Source organism: Sinohyriopsis cumingii, chromosome 7 (genome assembly GCF_028554795.1).
Source record: "Sinohyriopsis cumingii isolate HCF-2022 chromosome 7, ASM2855479v2, whole genome shotgun sequence".
NCBI classification, from domain to species: Eukaryota; Metazoa; Mollusca; class Bivalvia; order Unionida; family Unionidae; genus Sinohyriopsis; species Sinohyriopsis cumingii.
This window is the reverse complement of record NC_142967.1, coordinates 22253926-22280012: the sequence shown is the minus strand read 5'-3', so window position 1 is coordinate 22280012 and position 26087 is coordinate 22253926. Positions and strand designations below refer to the sequence as shown.

General features: G+C 37.0%; 1 protein-coding gene across 1 annotated transcript in view; it reads left to right on the top strand.

Annotated features, from left to right (window-relative positions):
• The window catches only part of LOC149794869 (uncharacterized), a 116551-nt gene that overhangs the window by 69694 nt on the left and 20770 nt on the right, over nt 1-26087 (top strand). The window contains exons 10-13 of the mRNA XM_089964512.1: nt 8117-8197; nt 10185-10375; nt 11998-12041; nt 18783-18871. Coding sequence (XP_089820638.1) covers nt 8117-8197; nt 10185-10375; nt 11998-12041; nt 18783-18871 — 405 coding nt within the window. The remainder of the gene's footprint in view (nt 1-8116; nt 8198-10184; nt 10376-11997; nt 12042-18782; nt 18872-26087) is intronic.

Genomic DNA, 26087 nt, shown 5'->3' with positions numbered 1-26087 from the left:
AAAGACTAGATATTACATTATTAAAGATTTAGCTTTAAAAATGCAATTATATAGGTCATAAATATACGGGACAATGCTATGTTGTTGAATTTTATGAGATGCTGTAAGGTCAAGGTTGTATTTTGAGTTTGCTAATTCTGGTGAAAATACGAAGAAAAAACAAAACAACAAAACAGCAAAGTAAATACTATTTAGCCAATGCTTAATGTTACACCAAGTATGTAAACAAATAATAAAATCTTAGATTTGCAATCCTATCAGTTTGCAATCCTATCAATGGACTGTTGTAACAAAGCTATAAAGTTAGTGGTTACGTTAAAGAAAACCCTTTTTTCTGAAGCTAGATGCACTTGCATGTTGGATGTGTTGATTCGGTTGAAAGACAAAAGTTTAATTCATTCATATACTGACTTTAATTCTTCATTGTGTTGTCTATGAATAGTCAGGGTAAAGTTTTATCGGCAGCAAGAAATTAGGACTAAAAGTATGATCTGAAAGATGAGTGGATTTATATAATGTACATGGTGCAGGGGTTGTTTTAATTAAACGTTTAGAAATCTTGTCAAATGCCATTTTATAATGAACTTTCAGAAAGTAAAAAGGAAACAATTCATGATTAAGGGTAGTTGATTAAGCATTTGTACTAACTTGCAATTACAATACTGTAATTATGTTACTCAATTAAAATTCATTCTTTTGTTCTCTTTTTAAGTCATATTGCCAAAATACACTGAATATGAATATGATAGTTTTTAAACATGCACCGTGTTTAAATTATAGATAGAACTTTGAAGTTTTTCTACTTGAAAATAAAGTTTTGCTTAAAACCAGTTTAAATACAAATATGCATACTGGGAAATAGCTGGCATAATTCAAATACGAGAATAAAAACAACACACACACATAAATATAGTGCGTGTTTTGCGTTGCTCCTACTTCTCCCTGTTCAGGTCCCTCTTGTCCCTGTTCAGCTCTCACTTCTCCCTGTTCAGCTCTCACTTCTCCCTGTTCAGTTCTCACTTCTCCCTGTTCAGCTCTCACTTCTCCCTGTTCAGCTCTCACTTCTACCTGTTCTGTTCTCACTTCTCCCTGTTCAGCTCTCACTTCTCCCTGTTAAGTTCTCACTTCTACCTGTTCAGCTCTCACTTCTCCCTGTTCAGTTCTCACTTCTACCTGTTCAGTTCTCACTTCTCCCTGTTCTGTTCTCACTTCTCCCTGTTCAGCTCTCACTTCACCCTGTTCAGCTCTCACTTCTCCCTGTTCAGCTCTCACTTCTCCCTGTTCAGCTCTCACTTCTACCTGTTCTGTTCTCACTTCTCCCTGTTCAGCTCTCACTTCTCCCTGTTCAGTTCTCACTTCTCCCTGTTCAGTTCTCACTTCTCCCTGTTCAGTTCTCACTTCTACCTGTTCAGTTCTCACTTCTCCCTGTTCTGTTCTCACTTCTCCCTGTTCTGTTCTCACTTCTCCCTGTTCAGCTCTCACTTCTCCCTGTTCAGCTCTCACTTCTCCCTGTTCAGTTCTCACTTCTACCTGTTCAGTTCTCACTTCTCCCTGTTCAGTTCTCACTTCTTCCTGTTCAGTTCTCACTTCTCCCTGTTCTGTCCAAAAGGATTAGTCACTTCTCCCTAAATTTCAAGTCTAGCTTGACCCCTGCTTCCACATGTATAATGAAGTACTTTACTCATCATTTAATAACCATTTTCACGTGAAGTTTCTACTTTGCATTGTTTCTTGACACCTTTGGTTGATTTGAAAGCTTTGCTACGAGTGTGTTGCAAGTTGAAATATGTTACAATGAATTCTCATTTGTGATTATTACTTGTTCCACTCCAGTTTTAAAAAATAACCACCAATCAGAAATCAATGTAGCTTATTCTCTGTGTGACTAACAGGAAGTATTGGCAGGGGAACAGAGAGACTTTGCAGGAAAGTCATTCGATATGTCAAATACTTAAGCAGAAATGCTGTCAGGGTGTGCCATTGCACGAATTGTGAAACATTTGTACAAATTCACATGCTTGGAGAACAGCAAAACTGAGAACTCATTCAAATTCATTGAAAGTTTGATGATGCCCATGTCACTCATTAAGTCTACAAGCTGTAATGCAGGACAGATTTTATGTCTGTGTTGAACATTTGGATCTTGTTCATTATAGAGAGGGGCAATGAGCATCATGTCTCTTTCAACATGTTAAATGCTTCTCTTTCTTTCCCAATTCTGTTCCAGATGTTCTGGTCAGTCCCCAGACAGGTGAACTGTCAGCTTCTCTAGATCTACTCCATTGAGTTGTTTTCTATTGTCAATTTTTATTATTTTTGTTATCTTGGTTTGTATGTGTGAAGTCCATTTTTTCTGTTTCTTTAAACTTGCAAATATTACCAATGTTTATCAGGCAGCATGTACCGTCTGGATGGTGGACAAATGTAAAAGTGTAGTTTTGCATAGACAGGGTGGGGGGAAAGGTAAAGGTATAGAAAAGCATACGTGGGGAGCAATGGGTTAATACTTGCATCTGATTAGCTTACCTCTGTAGATTCAGAGATTATATTTCTGATCCAGTTTCTATACAACTTGTTAAGTGGGTTTATATCATCAACCTCGTTAATGACTTTAATTATGAGCAAAACTGTGCATATGAATTGTGCCATTATCATTTGATCAAATATTTTGACAGCTGATAGTTTATCTAAGTTGTGTCCTTGTAGACTCCTTGGGATGATTATTGTCTTATTGATCATGGACTGGTAACTGGGCACCAGTTTGAGTCACCAGGTATCATATTGCAAGGCAAACGATAGCATTAACTGGGTAATGGGCAGCCTAAGCACTATTCACCAGGTATCATATTGCAAGGCAAACTATAGCATTAACTGGGTAATGGGCAGCCTAAGCACTATTCACCAGGTATCATATTGCAAGGCAAACGATAGCATTAACTGGGTAATGGGCAGCCTAAGCACTATTCACCAGGTATCATATTGCAAGGCAAACGATAGCATTAACTGGGTAATGGGCAGCCTAAGCACTATTCACCTGGTATCATATTGCAAGGCAAACTATAGCATTAACTGGGTAATGGGCAGCCTAATCACTATTCACCAGGTATCATATTGCAAGGCAAACGATAGCATTAACTGGGTAATGGGCAGCCTAAGCACTATTCACCAGGTATCATATTGCAAGGCAAACGATAGCATTAACTGGGTAATGGGCAGCCTAATCACTATTCACCAGGTATCATATTGCAAGGCAAACGATAGCATTGGCTGGGTAATGGGCAGCCTAATCACTATTCACCAGGTATCATATTGCAAGGCAAACGATAGCATTAACTGGGTAATGGGCAGCCTAAGCACTATTCACCAGGTACCATATTGCAAGGCAAACTATAGCATTGGCTGGGTAATGGGCAGCCTAATCACTATTCACCAGTATCATATTGCAAGGCAAACGATAGCATTAACTGGGTAATGGGCAGCCTAATCACTATTCACCAGGTATCATATTGCAAGGCAAACGATAGCATTGGCTGGGTAATGGGCAGCCTAATCACTATTCACCAGGTATCATATTGCAAGGCAAACGATAGCATTAACTGGGTAATGGGCAGCCTAAGCACTATTCACCAGGTACCATATTGCAAGGCAAACTAGAGCATTGGCTGGGTAATGGGCAGCCTAATCACTATTCACCAGGTATCATATTGCAAGGCAAACAATAGCATTGGCTGGGTAATGGGCAGCCTAATCACTATTCACCAGGTATCATATTGCAAGGCAAACGATAGCATTAACTAGGTAATGGGCAGCCTAATCACTATTCACCAGGTATCATATTGCAAGGCAAACGATAGCATTAACTGGGTAATGGGCAGCCTAAGCACTATTCACTAGGTATCATATTGCAAGGCAAACGATAGCATTAACTGGGTAATGGGCAGCCTAAGCACTATTCACCAGGTATCATATTGCAAGGCAAACAAAAGCATTAATTGGGTAATGGGCAGCCTAATCACTATTCACCTGGTATCATATTGCAAGGCAAACGATAGCATTAACTGGGTAATGGGCAGCCTAATCACTATTCACCAGGTATTATATTGCAAGGCAAACAATAGCATTAACTGGGTAATGGGCAGCCTAATCACTATTCACCAGGTATCATATTGCAAGGCAAACGATAGCATTGGCTGGGTAATGAGCAGCCTAATCACTATTCACCAGGTATCATATTGCAAGGCAAACAATATCATTAACTGGGTAATGGGCAGCCTAGGCACCAGGGAAGACAACAAAGGCTAGGTCCTGGTCATTCAATAATGAACATTTCAGTCTTACGTAAAATGGCTGAAAATACACATGGTAAATGATGCCCAGCTTTTTTACAGTTGTTGATACTAGAGGCAAAGAAAGCTAAATGTAATCTTTGCTGCACAGAGGGTTCTTTCACTAGGGTTTACACCAGTACACCTCTCCCTCAATAACTCGCGCATAACGGGGTCCATAAACATAGACCGCACTATAAGTGAGGTGTGAGATACTGAGGGACCACACAAAATTTTTTAATTGCTTTGACATCGAGAAAATTGTGGGGGGTGGGTGGCATTAGGGAACTGGGCTGTTTATTGACTGAATCCTCATAATAACGCGCTTTTTCTAAAGAAGTTGTTTGTTATTCTCTTTAAATAATATTATTTTCAAAATGTCCAACATATGAAAGATAGTTCCAACTGGTTTCAACAACCATCACATGCACACGTAAAAATCGCTGCTTTTTGTTTTCTTGATGAGATTGGTTCCCATTGTGGCGTTTAATATTGTCATGCCAAATTGGGAGTCCACATGGCAGGAAATTAGACTAACTGTTGATACACCACCAAACAAGATTCCTTTTTTTTTTTCAAAAACACATGACATTTATTTTGTGAGACAATCATCTACACTGAAACTCATTTTTTGTATTGCTCAGTTAGTACAGTATTGATGTCATGAATTAATTAATTTGAATTAATAATGAAACTTCTTATCATCCTTGAGGATATCCCCAAGTGCCAGTTCAAGAATTCTCTGAAACTTGTTTGCCACAATGGTCTGTATCTGTAAAATCAAGCTCTTTATTTTATGAAGTATTCTTTTCGCTTGGCTGTCTTGTTATCTTTTATCACAGATATGAAAGAGTCGGTTAATTTAAGGTAGTTTATGTTACATACACAAGAACATTTATAAGTGTTCGATTGATCAAATGAAGTGAGTTCATCCGACATATGACCGAGGCCGCTAGATTTTAAGTTTGCAGGATTTTCGTGCCTTTAACTTTTCTTTTATTCCACCTCCTTTATTTGATTCAAAAGACACAATTAACGTGATAATACAAAGGAGACCAGCTTTTAATTTAGTGCAACAATACAACAAATACTTCCAGAAGTCAGTTATCAAAACAGTTGGCACTAAATTAGGTTCTCAGAGAAACGCTTGCGAACATAGCTGTTATGGTAGATTGACACATTTTACCTTTAATTACAAGAGGACACATTGCATTTATGATGATTACACTTAAAAGGAACTAAAAGATAGAACTAGAATACAAATTTCAGTTGATAAAAAATTTATTTAATTTGTATTTACTAAAGTACTGCCTCCACTTCAAGTGAGTGACATTTTCATTGATCAAAATTTCCTTGCTTATCATTATTTGCAGTGTACTAGGAATATCATTTGGAAAGAAAATGTAAAAAATTGTATGACCTATTTTTAAATTTGATATTTCATAGTGTTTGATTAAAATTTCCAGGTCCTATCTACTGTTTTCGATGATAAAACAAGCTATACATCAGTGTTTCCGTTACCAATTTTGATTGCGATTTTCTTCAAGTTCAACAAATAGGGATCAATTTCTGGGGTATTTTCAGGTTTAAAAAATGGGATCCACGCCGAACCCTGCGTTTTAAGAAGGTTCGCAAGTTATCGAGGGTGTGATGTACACTGAACATCCATTTGAAACATCCACACAAGTCTCTGATAAGCATGGTTTGTGGTAATAAAAATACTTAGAGAATGGCAAAAGCATCCACAATGTCTACATTGTATAGAAAAAAGCCATCATTTGTGTGTGAGTTTCAGCTATTCAGTTGAGTAGGATGAATTCAGAAAGTTTTTATGTTGAATTGAACCTCATGTTAGAGATGTCAAAATTTTAACAAAACTTCTACCAGGTACCTGTCGATCTTAACAATCAGTTACCCAGGTACCCAATCAAAGGGAAATTCTATTAAACCTGAACTGCTTTGTTGTAGGCTCATACATGCCAACCCCTGAGAGAGGTATAAGCATAATTATTACTCATAAGGGAGAAAAAAGTGTCATCTGAGCATTCTGTGTGTTACATATTACATGCCATAATTTCAATAATATGTATGAAAAATGTGCATTTATTTTTGCTATTTACCTGGATCTGCAGTAATTTTTGTCAGAAATCAGCTAAATCCATGTGGATTTGTAGTTAGTAGAAGAGTATAGATGAAAAAAGAAATTAATTAATTATTTATGCGTAACAATCACTTTAACAAGTCATGTCTACTGTAACTTTTGCAAATAGTTGTAAAGTCCACAAACAAGGACTTTTGTATTACATCACTGCCAAATTTTTATTTAAAATTTTTTAAGTGCTGTTGATTTGTCCTTTTATGGTAGCAACATGTTTTTAAGTTTAACAAACTCCCTCCCCTCTAACATTTTTTAGTCCTATAACATCCTTCAATCACATTGACAAAGCCTGTTTATTATGATATCTGGCACCATTTATGGTCCACTACATTAAATAGGTCATGCAAGAAAGAAAAGTGTCCTTCCTTGTATTACTATATAGTACATGTATGACAAGTAAATTATAAGCATCATACGACCCCCTGTGATGATGAATAAATGTGCACGTGACATGAGCCTCAAACTGCAATGGTTATTCTGTCTCGATCTGAACTTGGAAACTTTTATTAGGGGTACCTGTCATTTTGTTACCTGGCTTGTTATCAACAGGCAATTACCTGGGTACCCTTTGGCATCTTTAGTGCAAAGTGTCAGAAAAAACAAGTTTCTAAATATATTTCTGTCAGCTATGACCAATAAAAGACTGATCTTGAAAACATGATGAGTGCATAGATGGATATCCCTTAGATGTGACCATGGGTAAGTTATTTGCAACAGAATACTGCATAACAGGGACAGCTCCCTTTATAAGTGAAGGCTGGGTATTTCATAACTATCTCAGTGAATAGAGAGAAGACAGTGACACACAGATGTCAATATTACACAGAACATCAAAGTTAAAAACCTAGAGTTTGGTATTAAAGATGAAAATATCACAGCTATTGTGACAGACAGAGCCTCAGATATGGTCTTGTGTGCTGAGAATCTCCCTACATTTACATGTCTTAAGATTTGGACACACCTGTTATGTATGTTTAATAGCATTGTTTGTTATGTTTTTTTGTATTCATTACATGCTGTGGGTTCTGTCCAATTGTAACTTGTAGCCGACCTTGTCCAAAATCAAGTTCATTGTTTACATGATCAAATCATTAATTTCTTTTTAAATCTATAAAGTAATACATAGTTTATATTCGTCTGATAATGTCAGCTAAATATTAAGATCATCGTCTTAGTCTGAGTCAGTGACATTATGTCTTGAAAATGAGGTGCACAGATTGACTGATTTTATAGTGTTTGATTATATAGTGTTGTGACCTGTCATTAGAGACCATGTGTTGAAAGACCAAGCTTGTTCTTGCAGAAGAGGTGGTCTATCAAGACAGGTTCCACTGTATTGTCAAAGAAACATTTTATTTGGTTTGGACTTAACAGGCATATACAAGCTCTTACTGCACCTAAGAAGACTTAATGCAGAATGTTACCTGATTAAAAATGTACTTAACGGTTTATCAAAATTGTCACAGATCTGGTGGTCTTGGGAATCATTTTAAAATCTTATAAAACCATTTATATGACCTTTTAAAAATATGAGAAGTCCAGGAAAAGTTTTTGAATTTTATTTAAAATCATGGATCTGACCCCACCTCCAGTATAATTTCAGTTGAAAGAAAATAGTGTTTTCTTTTTACAGAATACTGAGTCTGGCTTTAATCAGCCTCCATGTACACCACTGTTAATAGGTGATGATGACTGCCAAGATGGAATAATAGAGGTAAGTTTCCTTATAATATGTAATACCACAAGATTACACATATATAAAATGGAAAGATGAGACTTTACTCCTAGTGCCATTCGATTACACGTATGTAAAATAGAAAGATGAGACTTTACTCCTAGTGCCAGAAGATTACATGTATGTAAGCTGGACAGATGAGATTTTACTCATAAATCCCTGAAGATTATACGTATGTAAACTGGACAGATGAGACTTTACTCCTAATGCCAATAGATTACACATATATAAACTGGAAAGATGAAACTTTACTCATAATGCCTGAAGATTACACATATGTAAACTGAAAAGATGAGACTTTACATGTGCACAGTTTGAACGAATCTGTTATTTTATAGCAAAACATTTTGAAATGGAATAGTTATCTGCTTTTTGTAATCTCTTTTGTTTGTAAGGTAAATAATCCAGAATGTGTGGAATTAAACAAGTCCATCTTTCTGACCGTCGTCTTTTTCTCTGATGGTCTCCATCACCAGTATAGCATACCAGTTTTGGCAGTGTGTTTTTAGTTCTTCTTTGTAGTCTTTATTTATTGTCAAGTCTTTTTTGTTTAAGTTGGTTCGTATGTGAGGCCTGAGCATCTTTACACTTGGATGGATTCTTAGCATCAAAAAAAATCTTGATGCTACCTGCTAATTGCTTTGAGCAATGGTCAGCTAGTCATGTGCTTGGTTCACATGTGGAATGAATACATTATCAAACTGACAAGGATCTAAGTATAATTTTACCACACTTAAGCCTGTGTTAAAGTGATGGTCATCAGAAATTGCTGATGATGCAACTTTATGGACTGTATTTTAAGTAACAGATCATTCACATATCTTTTAATAACCACTTAGTATCATTGGCTGCATCCAGTACTTTTTTGATGTTTGAAACCACTGAAGCAACCATTTTGTTCTTTTGTATTTATTTTGGGGCTTTGTAGAGGTTATATACCTGCAAATATGAAGATATTGACACAAGGCAAATCTACCGATTTGAATGCCCACAAAAATAGCATTCCGATTTTTTTGGCTGTGCTTGGCAAAAAGAAGTAGGAAAGGAAACAAATGTCTCTAAATGAATTCACAATAATTCGAAAGTAGTGATTAAATCTTTAAGTCAGAGCACTGTAATTCCGTCAAATAGTTAAAATAAATCCTCAAATTAAACCTGAACACGTCTTAAAGACTGATTCCACTAGTAAGATGTTTAAGTAGAAATGAGTGGTTCTGATAATACAGACAACCCTAACATAAAAACCTAAGTCAGAGTAAGAGGACCAGGATGAAGGCAAACTTTGATGTGTACAGAGCTCATGAAAGTAAAAACGCTGATGTACTGAAAGAGAATGTAATCGCTTCTTTGTCTACCCCTTTATGTAAAATCTTTTTCTTATCAAGTGATCGCTATTTTCTTTTGTACCTGAGAATATAAAATCTGTTTCTTGAGAGTTCAATAGCTCCACTACAATGTTTACATTTACACTTAATGCTGAATGTGTGGTCCTAAAATGACCATGTTTGTCCTCTTGTATATGTATACAATTTAGTTATAAAACATATATTGCTTGAAGAATAGTTCATTTAAATAATTTATATGATTATGCTGTATTATCACCTACTATACATTTCTATTAGAGTTACCAGTTTTAAATTTTCGCTCAGCTAACAAGTAGAAAGACAACTTCTATATTGTTGACAGAAATAGTAATTAAAAAAAGTACTTCCAGGAGATGGGACAAGCACAATTCCTACTCTCACAACCAGTCTTTAATTAACAGACTGCATAAAAATGATTTCATATGCTTATTTGGCCCAATCAGATTCACAGAAAAGGATATGTTAACATGTGCACATATAGAAAATAATAAACTGCAAATACTATATGTGAAGTGTACTAACTTTGTTGTAAGTAAGGTTTACATTATTAGCTGTTGGATGTAAGCTATGTATGAAAGAATTTATTTTTATATACAAATAAGGTTTTGAAGTACACAGAGGTAGACTGGAAGAAGATGAAGCGACAGATGACATTAGAGTTCCAAGGACATCTGTTGAACAAGGAGAAGGAATGGAGCCAAGAGATGGAGGCCAAGACAAAAGCCAGTCAAAAGGAGATCAAAGAGGCACAGGAGAAGGGAAACAAACTGCAAGCTAACATTGAAAACTTGATGTGAGTCACTTTAAAAAAAATATATATATATATAAATAATTTTTTTATATAATTATATGTCGCCATCTTTAACATGTACTGAGATACAGACTTCACAGTTCCAGTATTATTAGTAGTAGTTTTAAGAATTAAATAACTCCTGCATTTATATTTAAAAATTCTACTTTTCTTTTGTTTTCTTTTTCTCTGTTTGATTCAAAATGTTGAAACAAAATTGAAGTTATGATTGTTTTCAATATAGTATGGCTGAAAATTGCATTTGAAGATGCTGAAACTTAGAGTCACATAAAGCTTTCCTAATAAAAGTAGAGCATGACTATGTGTAACATGACAAATCTAAATAGTATTCTAAGGCTTAAATGGTGTGAAAGTGGATGTTGATGCTTTGGTGGCTGTATGAAATGACATTAACTTCAACATGCCACATTCAGCATTTCTTGAAAGTTTGATAACAATCAATGAAATGATTTTGAAGAAGGTGTGTAAACTTTATTTTGCACCTGGCTGTCATGGACATTTAGGTAATGACACTACATATTTCCTCCAGTTCTTTGATTAAAAGTTTGCCAGTGAATTTTGAGGGAGGTGTGAGAGAAAAAATTGTCTTTTCTATCTGTTTGCTATTGTGTTGTAATGATTACTATGAAAGCTGATGAAAATAGAACTTACCTAAAAATACTTAGAGGTTTAAACAAACATAGCTGTTTCATGGATGTCAAAAGTATATTTTTGATCTGATTGTTTTGGGAACTAAAGTTTGTAATTTTGTAAGTTTGTTCAGGACAGATGATAAATGATTAATTGATGATACTATACATGTCATCTCTCCGAAAATCCAGCATTTGGAACACTTCTCATATTCAAAACTGTTAACAGCATTTTTGGCACATAGGTGGTGAAGTTGCATATACTCAAAGCACCCACTATTTCACATTAATGTCTCTTGGAATGATGGTAAAGGCTTTTAGAAAAGCTCATTCTACAAGTTTGATATTGACGATATCACCAAAACAATGAGATGTGACCCGACCTCAATGCTTTAAGTAACAAGATTACCAGACAGCATTTCATGACCATCTTGTGCTCTTTTCCTGGAATTTACCTCCAACCAAAACTGTTTACCACTATTCTATGGCCAGGATGTCATACCTTTAAGTAACAAGATTACCAGACAGCATTTCGTGCCCATCTTGTGCCCTTTTCCTGGAATTTACCTTCAACCAAAACTGTTTACGACTATTCTGTGGCCAGGATGTCATACCTTGAATAACAAAGATAATTTTTTTTTAAAAAAAAGATACTTTCTGGCTATAAAATATTTTGTTTTTGTGTTTGAGAATTGGAAGGGCTTGAATGTGTGCCTCTTTCATATGAAATTTACAAAATAATAATTTGAGTAATTTTGCTCAGTTACAATCTTTGTTGAGCAACGGAATCATGTTACCCATATCTGATCTGGATGATTTGGATGATATTTACCATTAGGTTATGTCTGTATGCTGCTATCCATATTTGATCTGGATGAGTTATGTGACATTTACCATTAGATATTGTCTGTTAGGAATCTGCTGCAATGTCACTAGGCCATTTTTAATACCAATGGAATTCATTTTCATTAACAGGATGGTGCTGAGTGAATATGAGAAGATGATTAATACTCTGATAGGTGAGTTGATATTTTGTCAACATTTTACCTTTTGACATTGACATCAAATGCATGTGAATTGATATTTTGTCAACATTTTACCGTTTGACATTGACAACAAAAGCAGGTGAGTTGATATTTTGTCAGCATTATACCTTCTGACATTGGCAACAAAGCAGGTGAGTTGATATTTTGTCAACATTGTACCTTCTGACAACAAAAGCATACATGGCATTTACAGATCCAATTGTTTTTTGAGATCACAGTTTTCTTCTTTACTACTCTCCCATAGCTGCAAACTCTCACGATTTCAGCTCTGGAATATTTTAAGCCATCATTGGAAAACCTGCAAGCTACCAACACTGAAGCATTATTTGTGAGTTTTCTTGTTGAACACAATCTACCTTTATGAGCTGGAGACCATGCTAAACATTTGTTCCGATAAATGTTTCCAGACGCAAAGATTGCTTCCAAATTTTCCTGTGGAAGAACCGAAAAATACTGCACCTTCCTGTGCATTCCTCACAGCAACAGTGACATCCAAAGAGTATTTTCTCTAGTGAGGAAAAATAAGAAAGACTTTAGGGCCTCCATAGCTGCAGAAAATTTGTCAGCAATTTTAGTCCCTACATCAACCAGCAGGCAAGAAGTCTGAACTGTTTAGAAAACAGTTTTATGATCAAGCAGTTGAGGAAGTTCAAGTTGCCACAGTATCATGTCTTGATAAATAAGTTTATGAATACCATAATAAATCAAAATGCAGATATATTTCTGCATATATGTAGTGTTTTAGTTTTATATTGCGATCTTGATATAGTGTAGTATTGACGGTCAGAGTGGATGGAGATATTGTCATGGTATTTTTCACTACTTTATGTCTAAATTCACTAATTTTTATCCCTGTTTTCACTAATTGTGAGCCTGGAAGTATGGCAGCTATGCTGTCCATTTGTATACTTAAAATTTCAAGCATCTATTCCAAGCTGATTTGGGTAATTTCATTGTGCACTGAAATCAAAAGTATAATGTCCTTCAAAAATTTCCTGCAGTTGAAATCACTCTGGTGGGTTCGTGGTTAGAGTGTCTGCTTTAGATGCAGGAGGTTGCAGATTTGAAGCCTGGCCAACTCATACCAAAGATTTTAAATTTTTGTACTTACAGCAGCCTTGCTAGGCGCTCAGCATTAAGAGGTTAGTGTTAGGATTGGTCGGCCTGGTGTCAGGATATGTCTGGATTTGATATGATACTATACATCTGCTGCATGATACCCCAGACATTAAAAATCCAACACACACACACATCCTGCAGTTGTTTTTAACCATATGTAATAACCTGGCTTCACTTTTTAGAAGTCTTTAACTTTATGACCTATTTTCTGTTGAATTAGTACTTCTGTTTAGAAATGTTCACATTGTAAATTGCTTTATTCCTTTTACAATTTCTGGGCCACTAGAAATTGTACCATATAACTGAACTATCACTCTTTGCTCATTTCCTTCCTTTTATATCTTTTTCCTTTTTCTTTTCTTCTTCTTTTTTTGTAAAGACAAGGGACATCATTCTATTTACAGAGGGAAAACTGGCGACTACTTACCAAGTCTGCCTGTAAAAAAAATTCAATTTATATTTATTAATAATATGTTGTCATAGTCCACAGAAAGAGTGCATTGCTGAAAGCATCAATAACAGGAATCTTTTGTGGAGATACTTTTGATTCTTTGGGTGTATAAATACAGCTGTTTCTGTTTTTGTTGTTGTTGTTACTGAGACTGCGTTAGTGTAAAAGCCAAACTATCTAGCAACTTTTACAAAGGTGGCACTAGCTGCATGATCAGTTTAGCATTACTTTTGGTAAAAGTTTCTAATTTGCTTATATTTCTTTGGTATCTTTATAAGTTCAAACTCATGCTGTTTGATTATTAAGCATTGGTAATTCTTTATGTGTGACACTTGCTCACCATGTGACCATGAGGTTTAAGCCACAAGATCCTCAGCAATTTATGTAATAGCATGAATTCGACATGCAGGCCATGGCCTTCTTTTGCTGTAATATCCACCTTCTGAGTTCTAGGTATTTAGGTTATAGTGTTCATATGATTCAGTTCCTTATTGTCCATAGAACAAATTGTCTGCTTTTTGGGACATTATGGTAAACCTAGAAATAAGCACATACAGTATTGGTATGAGAGTATTCTTTAAAACATGATAATGGTTTATTTATTCTGAGCCATTAGAATCCAATTCTGGCAAAAAGGTTTGGCCCTATATACACAAACTTTTCTTTTTATTTAAAATTCATTGATTTTTATGAACTTTTTTTCCTTCAGCATGCACACATTCAAGAACATCCTTGATTTAGGTTGTTATCAGTGGTTCAACCTTTAGTTTGTACATTGCTTTATTTCCAGCCAATCAGATTTTGAGTTTAAGAGGGGTAATATATTACCTCTTTTTTAAATTACTTTTACTTTTTCTGGTGCTAGTTCTCAGTCCAATGTAAATTTCCTTGCTCATTATGTAATTGGAGGCCTACAACAAAAACATAGTCCCAGTCCGATACCTTAGTAGCATCCATCTTTCGGAATATTATCCCTTTTTTTCCCTTGGACTTCATTGAATATCTCTCTGCATTAAAAATTGTCATTCATATAAGTGTCATTGGTTTTTCCTTCAGTTATATCAATTTATGTGTTGCAATTTTTATGCGTGTTTCCATAATTGTATGCTGCACATTAGCACCAGTGTCAAGTTAGATATTTCTCTGTACAATATTGCTTCATCATTTTTTTCTTTTCATTTTCTTTCGGCCTTTTATCTAGCCATAAGAAGTTGGCAAAAAAGGCCTAAAAATGGCTTCTTGCAACACACACCCCCTACCCCCCACCCCACCTGCATGGCTTGTGCTAAGTGCGCTGGCATTGATGGGTGTCCTTTCTTTGCCTTGAGGTCAGATAAGGTCTATATTGGCAGGATGAAGGTAGCCACTCTTCTGTCAGAGGCATCAGTGACTCATCCAAGTGTAAGGAGATTGCCAGCATGCTGAGAGGAATCAGTGGCACTTCACTGATAAAGGAAGTCACCACCACACACAAACAAGTCCTGGCTTTCTGACACAAGGAAAATGCAGTCATCTTCAACTACCTCATCAAATGTTTTAGATTGTCAGATGAGTCAGTTCCCAGAAAGAGACATTTTGACAGTCAGATGATGAGAACAAAGTCACCAGCAACATAATTTCTAACAGAGACCAGGAAACAACCTGCCAACTGTAGGAAAAATGACCAGGTCATCACTCCCTCCCTCTCCATTTCCTTTTATTCAGATTCAGTTCCTTTGGGACTTGTGCATTCCTTCAACCGGGTGGTGTGTTGGGGATGTCACTTTTCCCCATAACACCATTGCTGAGTTTCCATGGTTTCACTGATAGGTGGATAGTACATGTCCTCCATGTCCATTCCTTCTGTTTCAAGGGGATTTGCTAGTCCCTTTCTCCAGCAAGAAGAAAGGAAATGGAAATCCTATCTCAGGTTATTAGCAGAGACAGGACAACAAACTCTCCATTCTAGTGGACTCAGTCAAGTTTGAGGACAGCCTGATTGTGTTGGTTCATTCATTAGAGGTTTTGCTGGAACACAGCAAGGACCATTTGAAAGCAGCTCAGCTATGTGCAGAGTTCATATTCTGCAGGTTAGTTAAAATACCCACCCCATCATCCAGACTTCAAGGATTCAGCTACCCCAGTTGTTTGCTTTAGTTCCAGATCCAGCTAAATAGGCAAAGAGGCATCCCCAGCCAGAGAGGTCTGTGGGGTGGGTTCCCTGCTCTAACACTTTAAGCAGGGGTTCCTCAAAGAAAAACAGAGACACTTTAAAGCTTTTTTTACCCTTGATGCATAAAACAGGGCTACTGGAATTTCCATGGCAGGAGGAATGTATTTGGCCCAAGGGAATCATTTCTGTCAGGTTCCCAATATTCCCATCAATTCAGTGTGTGCTAGGGTGGACGAGGGTACTAACTCTGCTCAGAACTGATGGATAATTCATGGGTCCTCGCTACAATAAGAGGGGACTATTGGCTCTGCTTCCAGGACTCTACATGTCATGGATTCCCAATTGGTTTCACAAGACCACTCTAGAATCCTGAAGGGGAGAGGTATACACCTCTAAACATGAAACAGCAGAGAGGGCATAAGTCCAAGATTATGTTCCCATATCTTCCTGGTATGTTCCCATATCTTATTTGGGAAGAGGACATTCAGATGAGACATGAGTCTCAGCCATCAATGCCAATACAGCGAGTAGATGGTCAGTCTACATAGACCTTCAGTATGTTTATCTACATATCACCATCTTCCCATGCTCTGGCTTGGTGAATGTGGGTATGTGGAAAGCTTGCCAGTAGCTTCCCATGTGTTATTGAGTTATTCCAGGGTTTTACTGTTTTCTTCCTCCACCAATTATACTTGCTGCCATGTGCAGAAAAATGGAATTAAACCCAAAACAACAACAACAACAACAACCATCTTCCCATCCCACTGGAAATTACTGCGCTCTTGTCTAAGGAAGTCCATCAGTTTCAGCTCCTCCTTTTGAAATAGCTTTCTCACCTAGAGTCTTTACTCTGGCGATTCAGGTAATAACAACTCACCTTAGATCAAAAGCGTTCCAATCATCCAGTTTTAATATCAGTTATACCATACCTTTTGCTAGCTGGTGCTTTTGTGGGCTAAAAAAAACTCAACCCTCTGACAGTGGATTGCCTCAGGGAAATCTTGTACTTTTAATGATTATCCATACTCCATTCTTTTCTCACTTGCATGTTAACAGCCAGGAAGATTCAGGCAGAGTTTCACAACTGGAGCCAAAGAGGGTAGTCCTTTGGGGCTTGTGGACCATATATTTTGAAAGGGGGCGTGTGTGTCTGTCTCATAAGAAACCAATATGTTACAGTCACCACAGACAACACATAGATCATGACATATCTCGGGTGTCAAAGAGGCACTCAGTGCCCTTTTCTTAGCTTGGAAGCATGGAACCTCATCATATGGATGGTTTCAGCAGAGATTGCTCTCATTCTTGGCAAGAGAAATATCCTTGCAGACAAGAGAAGGATGAGTCATCCTGAGAGATGGTCTCATCACCAGTCACAAGCTGAGAGTTTTCTTTATTGGGTGAATGTGTGTTTGCAATGGTGAACTTGCCAGCAAAAAGTTAGAACAATGAGCTACCATTTTATGTCTACAGTTCCAGGCCAGAGTAAATGGGTCATGAAGGCCTTCAGTCTGAAGAGGGGTCAGATGATAGATAACCCCCATATGACCCAAACAATCTCCTTGACATGTTGGTGGATGCTTTGAGTGAGTTACTACTGAGGAAGGGTAAAGATTACTGCAGAATGGAGGGCCCTTCCTGAAGAAAAATTCATGGCTTTTCCACCATCACACCTATCTTTCATTACTCTCTCAACCATGATCAACTTTTGAACACAGCTACGGACAGCATTGGTCAGGCCAGAAGGTAGTCGACCTCCAAGGTTTACAACACCAAGTAAAGAGTTCAGTATTGATGCAGTAGTTAGCACATTCATCTGATCTTGCCTTCTTTGACTGCAGATTTTTGTCCTCGTTCTCTTTCAAAGAAAACATTTCTTGGTTTCCATTGTTAAGGGCATTAGATCAACCCTCTCCGATAATCTTTAGTTAAATGTGGGCTCCACCATGGTGTGAGACCCTCATCTTCAATATTTAACATTGAACTGAGTCACTATTCTTATGCTTGTTAATGCTTAGGTGGAAATTTTCACGTGTTCTAAACTTTGAGGACTTTTCTGGGAACATTATGTTAACATGGTATTCCTTTCCTCTTTATCATCAATTAGTGAGAAATAAAATTCATGTCATACGAAAGTGTATTGTTCAGATTGAACACAGTAAAGATAATATATGATGAAAGAAGATGTGTACACTAAATCAAGAATTGGTTAAGAATTAAAAGTTATTCCAATTTGTATAGTCCTGTATTTTATACTATGTTATGTGACATAATTGATGATTTTGTTAATCAATGCAAGTTCTTGTTTATTAGTTGAAAGTTGGACAAGGGTCTGACTTGAAGAATTTAATTTAAAAAGTTTTATTGTTTGATTGAAAATTGTCCAAATACACCAGTTATGTTGAAGCTTTGTGCTATGTGTAAGAAGCGCTATTCTCTGCTTGCCAAGGAACATTTCAAACAATGATTATATTCAAGAGATTAGGGTGGTATTTGGAAAACATCAATGTAAGGAATAGAAGAAGAAAAAAATGTTCAACCAGTGTTACATTTAGGGCAGAATTCCATGGAATCCTCATTTAGAAATCCAGCTGAAATGGTCATATTATGGTAATGTACCTATAGAAAGAAAACTAATTGAGGCCCCCCCCACCCTTTACATTTGAAGTACTTACCATGATCCAATTTAAAATTTATTTTAGAGAAAACCTAAGTATAAATTATATCACCATCATTGTGTGATTATACATTACTTTATCCTTATATGCTTCTATCAATCCTCCCTTTTCAGGCTGAAACTTGTATTTCAGGACTATATAGTATTTTAGAGATAAAGTATATCATGCACATAACTGGATTGCTCTTACCTTTCTTCAGTTTATTATTATTTATTATTGCTATAAATACCAGCACTTGTCACAGGGGTAAGGCAGGGTGGAATGGATTTTGGTTTTTCGTCATAGTATTTGATGCCACAAATAATATTTTGCAGCTGAGAAGGAAACAGTCTCATCCAAGTCAAAAGAAAACATTGAGGAGATAAAGAAGGAACGAGATGAGATAAAGAAAGAGAGGGACCAAGTAAGTATTGCATATCCCCCCCACCTTCATGGAAGGTGAGAATAGGAACATAGCTCCTACGGGTTATGAGTTTCATTTCTGCTGGATAACCTTTAAAGATTTTTATTGGATTGCAACCAGATTTGGTATGGAGTTTGATCTCAAGAAGATGTCAATCAATCACTATTTCTTATTGACCCAAATTTGAAATCTACCTTTCCATCACTAATTTCATTTTTTCACAATACTTTTTGAAAATCTTATGATTGTTATATATAAAAAAAAAGAAAGAGATCAAGATTTCTTAGGTTTTATTTGGGTATGGCAAAACCATTTTTTCCTGGCATCATTTATTTATTTCTATTATGTCTTTTTTAGATTTCTATATTCCTGCCCTAAGACAGCATATGTTTTTACCATCCAGCTATTATTCCCTATTTCATTTCAAAACAATTTGTGTTTAATAACAGCTATGCACAGCAACTACTTTTTCATGTTGAAAATTTATATACATTCAATTTGAATGCATCCTCTCACAGAGTGGACAACTGTCAGAGTCAACTTCTGTATCTCACTGATCATGTGCAGAACAGTCCTCTGTCTCAAGGACACCATGTTGATGGTTGTGTTGTTATGTAACTAGAGAAAATTGCTTCTCGGTTCTCCCTTCAATAGTATTTCATCTAGTGTTACATTCCTCCATCTCATCTTTTGTGTTTTTATGCTGGTAACCCCTGCCCATTGTCAATAATTACTTTTATCCTCATGGGTTACTATGTTGTATGGCACCCTTTAGAAGTAAGGGTACACACCTCTTATTTTCAAAATAAAATCTGTTCACAGGTAAGTCTTGTGTCTTAAGGTATAATGTAACACTAGCACTACCTCACTTAATAGGAGTTTGTTGTTCCTTTTATTAAATAATTAAACATCAGTTCATTGGTCTTTTTTTCTCAACTCTGTATTAGCATGCCTGATGTGTCAAATTGTTATTGTGTGTCTGCATTGCTCACAGAGAATAATAAAGATACCACTGAATGTCTTCCTTACTTAAGAATAGAAGAGTGAGAAGACAAAAATTCCTCTTGAGTGAATAATTGTTTATCTTTTCCAAGTACATGAAAGTGTTTATAGCAAGCTGGACATACAGAGAGGCAAGTTTCACTTGTAAAAATAATACAGTATTGTTATTATTGTTCTCTTTCAGATAACTTTTAAGAAAACAAAGTCTGGACAGTTTGTGGGAAAGTGGCTAAATGAATTGACCTTGGACACTCACCCAGACTGCCTCACATTTTCAGAGTGCATACATAGGAATCGTACATTTGCAAAATGTGCTTTTAATGAATTTGGAATCCAGCTAATTCCATATGTACATACAGCTTGTGGAGGAAACATCAGTCCCTTTCATCATCTGAATTTTCAGGTTATTCTTTTAAAGAGCCCCAAGAAGAAACCCACTGTAAGAAGACTAGTCTTTTTAATCTCAGAATAACCCTCCCAAGTCCCAGGAACCTTTTGGACCAGTCTTTTTGGAGACTGGTAATGCCCCCTCCTGATGAAGTGAATGATTTTGCCTGACACCAGAAAGGGAGAAGTTGAACACCCTTCATGTTCACACTAGCATGTTGTGGCCTTCTGAGAGGAAGAAAGTACACTGCTCATCTCAGCATAGCATGTTGCATCCTCCTGAATGGGTGAAGCAGTATTGCACCTTCATGTATGATGAAGACAAACTAGGCTCTGACTTATCACCAATCATTTCATCAAAGTGACTGGTCAAAGTGTGATGTTGCTAACTTTACAGTGGTCACCACTCAGAGGCCTGATGGTACTGGGATGGTGATCAGACAGAGCTTTGTGGGCCTCCACCTCAGGGTAATTGGTACATTGTGCCCCCTTTGTATACTGGATCCAAAATAGAAGTGATGCTGGGGCTCATATCAAAGCATCAACTCCTCGTCAGGTGACATCCACCGAGAAAGACAAGCAATTTTCTCTTCATCCTGGAACTTCTACAACACATAGTGCTCGTATGTCATTTCCTCTAAAGGTCATAGTGATGCCCAGCCAGTATAAAGGACATATTGATGCCCAGCCACTTTGTTGCCAGTGTTTTAGACAAGGATGTCTGTCCTTACTGACTCCAATGAGTTTGAGGTAGAATGAGCTAATTTTGGTGCCTCTTATTAGGCACACTATCTCCTCTGAGTTGGATGAAGAGGAAAAGATCTGGGTTTTTTATAAGGCAGCAAGTTAAGTTCGTTTCTTCTACTCGCAGACTTGTGCCTGAAACTATCTGGCACACAGCCCAAGATCACATCCAGAAGATCTCCAGGACACATCCACAGCATCATCTCTTGCTTCTTCTCATTCCTCCCTCAACCCTGGTTTCTGCCTCTAGATACTGGGTACATACCCAGAGTTGCCCTACAAACCTTCCGAGTTGGATATAAATGCATCCCATGTGGGAATTGCAACTAGAGCCTGGCCACACCCTCCCATTAAAACAAGTGCAGCCATTGAGCAGAAAGCTAGGTTTCTGGCAGTGTTGTTTTGATTTAAATCACTCCTCAAAAAAATCATCAAAAACATCAAAATTCTTTGAATTTTTTTTTTACAAAATATGATAAAATGCACCAATTTTGTGATGTAAATCACTTGTAAGTAGCATTAGAATGTCTTTCATTCACAAAGTGTATAAATAAACACATGCTTGATCTGCTCAACTAATCGTAACTGTCAGTTGTGTGTATGAAGTTTGAAAATTTTATTTTATTTAGTTCTTCAAATATAAGACAAGCAGCTTTCAATTCCAACTACATGATAGTTGTGGTTATGGGCTTCTTCATATTATTTTTTTCATAGTTGGGTTTTAAAATAAATGATTTTGTGTGTAAACACTCCTGCATGAACTATAAAACAGGCATGGCATATATAATAAGGGTCAATGGTGCAAAGGTTGCAGCCTGGAATGATACCATGTTAACTTGTATGTACTTGTCACATGAAAGTGAAAAATGTATAGATCTTAAAATACATCAGAACCTTAAAACTGGTGACCCTTCTTACAGTCAGAAAAATCTAAACAAAGGTAATATTGGACACTGATAAAGAATATGGAATAATGCAGAAAAGACATGTATTTGTTTATAATCTGTACATAGCACCTTTCCAAAACAATTAAAAGTTGCTTCTGGTCACAATAGCTTCCCATGCTGTCCTCTTCTCAGCTGCCTTCATTTAGTGTGCTGAAGTAGGCCAAACCCAGCTGCATTACAGTGTATGCTGGAAACTTGCCAAGACACCCTGGCATTCATTTCTTCTGCAGTGGCTTTATTAGCTGGTCTTCTATGCGTCTGATGTGATGTTGTGTGCACTCCTTGAAGTTCTTACTAATCCTTAGTTAAGACCTTCTAGGGGCTGCCCTGTTGGAAGCCATGACCCTTTTCAGACTCATGCCCACCGTGGCTTCGCATGAAATGAAGGATCATCAACATAGATCCTTTGCAGCTGCTCCTGGTCCATCGCAATACAACAGGAAGTGTGCTAATGTGAACGGCCTTCATAGGTCACCCACTTAATTCTTCAAACAGAACAGCACCAGTCCAATGGACAACCTCCAGTGACATTTCATCAGTTGGGTCCTTATCGTGGAAGTTGCCAAAGTTTTTAGGAGAAGTTCTTTAACCTGTCTTCCATTGGAGGGTGTGTGTATGTTGACAGCATTACAATAACACACCTCTCCTGCCATGCAGTCCTCTCCCAGTGTTCCTGTAGGTGCTCATGTAAACCTCTGTTCGGAAGCTTGATCAAGCTTCACAGACAATGGGTGTGTCCTTTCCATTGTGAGTAAGGGTTACTGACTTCAGTTTCAAGAACAAACCCCTATATCAAGGATCCCCATGTTCTTTCACCAGTCCAATCTCATGAAATTAAGGGAAGAGGTGCACACCCATTTGCAGAAGGGGGCAGCCAATGAGGTCTTGAACAATCACTAATGAGTCTTCCGCAGCTGCTCCTGAATCTTACTGGTCACCAAGAAAGGCGGGAAGTTTTGTATCATAATCTCCCATTAAACCAGTTTGTTCTGGAAGAACATTTCAAGATGGAGACCACTTTCTCAATCTGGAATGCAGTGTGTCCATCAGAATGTGTGGTTTCCATTGACCTTTAGAATGCCTATTTGCACTACCATTGTTTCCTCCATATCGAAAATACCTCCAGGTTTGCTTGGACTAAAACGTTTTTCAATACCAGGCTCTGCCATTCTGAATTGCTTCTGCATTCAGTCTTCACCCAAGTTATGGGTATAGTAGTGTCTTACCTGTGATTACTGGGGACTGATTCTCCACTATTTCAACAGTTGGCTCAGAATTACTTCCAGGATGCATGATTGTGTCAATCATGCAAACATTGTATAAATTAATGCAATTGGAGACCAGCTATATGCGAGAACTGATGCAGATTAGTTTAAATATGAAAATGTACTTTTGGCATTTAACAATTTTAATTCAGCCATTCACCATTTAAGTCCTTTTTGCAATATAAGTCATGCTTATAGAGGTATCACACTATCTATCAGGATCTTTGGGTCAATATCAGTGGTAGGATCTTTGGGCCAGTAAAACATTGTGTCTATCAATATCATTGGGTCAATATAATACTATCTTTTAATGGTCAGATCTTTGATTCTGTATAACGCTGTGTCTGTCAGGATCTTTGGGTCAATATAACACTGTATCTATCAATGGTAGGATCTTTGGGTCAGTATAACATTATCATCAGTAGGATCCTTTGGATCAGTATAACACTATCTATCATCAGTAGGATCCTTTGGATCAGTATAACACTATCTATCATCAGTAGGATCCTTTGGATCAGTATAACACTATCAGTAGGATCTTTTGGTCAGAATAACACTATCTATCATCATTAGGCTCCTTTGGATCAGTATAACACTAACATCACTAGGATCTTTTGGCCAGTATGACACTATCATCAGTAGGATCCTTTGGATCAGTATAACACTATCTATCATAACTAGGATCTTTTGGTCAGTATAACACTATCATCAGTAGGATCCTTTGGATCAGTATAACTGTCATCAGTAGGATGTTTTGGCCAGTATGACACTATCATCAGTAGGATCCTTTGGATCAGTATAACACTATCATCAATAGGATCTTTTGGATCAGTATACCACTATCTGTCATAACTAGGATCTTTTGGATCAGTATGCCACTATCTGTCATAACTAGGATCTTTTGTTCAGTATAACACTTATCATCAGTAGGATCCTTTGGTCAGTATAACACTGTATCATCAGTAGGATCCTTTGGATCAGTATAACACTATCATCAATATGATCTTTTGGTTAGTTTAACACTATCTATCAACAGTAGGCTCCTTTGGATCAGTATAACTATCATCAGCAGGATCCTTTGGTCAGTTTAACACTATCTGTCATAACTAGGCTCTTTTGGCCAGTATGACACTATCATCAGTAGGATCCTTTGGATCAGTATAACACTATCTATCATCAGTAGGATCCTTTGCATCAGTATAACACTATCATCAGTAGGCTCCTTTGGATCAGTATAACCCTATCTATCATCAGTAGGCTCCTTTGGATCAGTATAACACTATCATCAGTAGGATCTTTTGGTCAGTATAACACTATCTATCATCAGTAGGGTCTTTTGGTCAGTATAACACTATCATCAGTAGGATCCTTTGGATCAGTATACCACTATCTATCATCAGTAGGATCCTTTGGATCAGTATAACACTATCTGTCATAACTTGGATCTTTTGGCCAGTATGACACTATCATCAGTAGGATCCTTTGGATCAGTATAACACTATCTATCATCAGTAGGATCTTTTGGATCAGTATACCACTATCTATCATAACTAGGATCTTTTGGTCAGTATAACACTATCATCAGTAGGATCTTTGGGTCAGTATAACACTATCAATGGTAGGATCTTGGGTCACTATAACACTATCTATCAGGATCATTGGGTCACTATAACACTATCTATTAATGGTAGGATCTTTGGGTCACTATGACACTGTATCTATTGGGATCTTTGCTTAAGTATAAAAATGTATCAGTTGTAGGATTTTTGGGTCAGTATAACACTGTGTCTATCAGGATATTTGGGTCAGTATAACACTGTATCTATCAACAGTAGGATCTTTGGGCCAATATAACACTATCAATGGTAGGATCTATGGGTCAGTATAAAACTATCTATCAGGATCTTTGGGTCAATATAACGCTATCTATCAATGGTAGGATCTTTGAGTCTGTATAACACTGTCTATCAGGATCTTTGGGTCAATATAACACTATCAGTGGTAGGATCTTTGGGTCAATATAACATTGTTCTATCAATGGTAGGATCTTTGGGTCAGTATAACATTGTATCTATCAGGATCTTTAGGCCAATATAACACTGTATCTATCAACGGTAGGATCTTTGGGTCTGTATAACACTGTCTGTCAGGATCTTTGGGTCAATATAACACTATCAGTGGTAGGATCTATGGGTCAGTATAAATCTATCAGGATCTTTGGGTCACTATAACACTATCTATCAGTGGTAGGATGTTTGGGTCACTATAACACTGCGTCTATCAGGATCTTTGGGCCAATATAACACTATCTATCAACAGTAGGATCTTTGGGTCACTATAACACTGTGTCTATCAGGATCTTTGGGTCAGTATAATACTGGTCTATCAGGATCTTTGGGCCACTATAACACTGATTATCAGGATCTTTGGGTAAATATAACACTATCAACGGTAGGATCTTTGGGTCAATATAACACTGTCTATCAGGATCATTGGGTCAATATAACACTATCTATCAATGGTAGTATCTTTGGGTCAGTATAACATTGTGTCTATCAATATCTTTGGGTCAATATAACACTATCAAGTGTAGGATCTTTGGGTCTATAACACTGTATGTATCAGGATCTTTGGGTCAATATAACACTATCAGGATCTTTGGGTCAATATAACACTATCAATGGTAGGATCTTTGGGTCAGTATAACACTGTCTAACAGGATCTTTGGGTCAATATAACACTATCAACAGTAGGATCATTGGGTCAGTATAATACTGTGTCTATCAGGATCTTTGGGTCAATGTAACACTGTGTCTATCAGGATCTTTGGTTAAATATAACACTATCAACGGTTGGATCTTTGCGCCATTA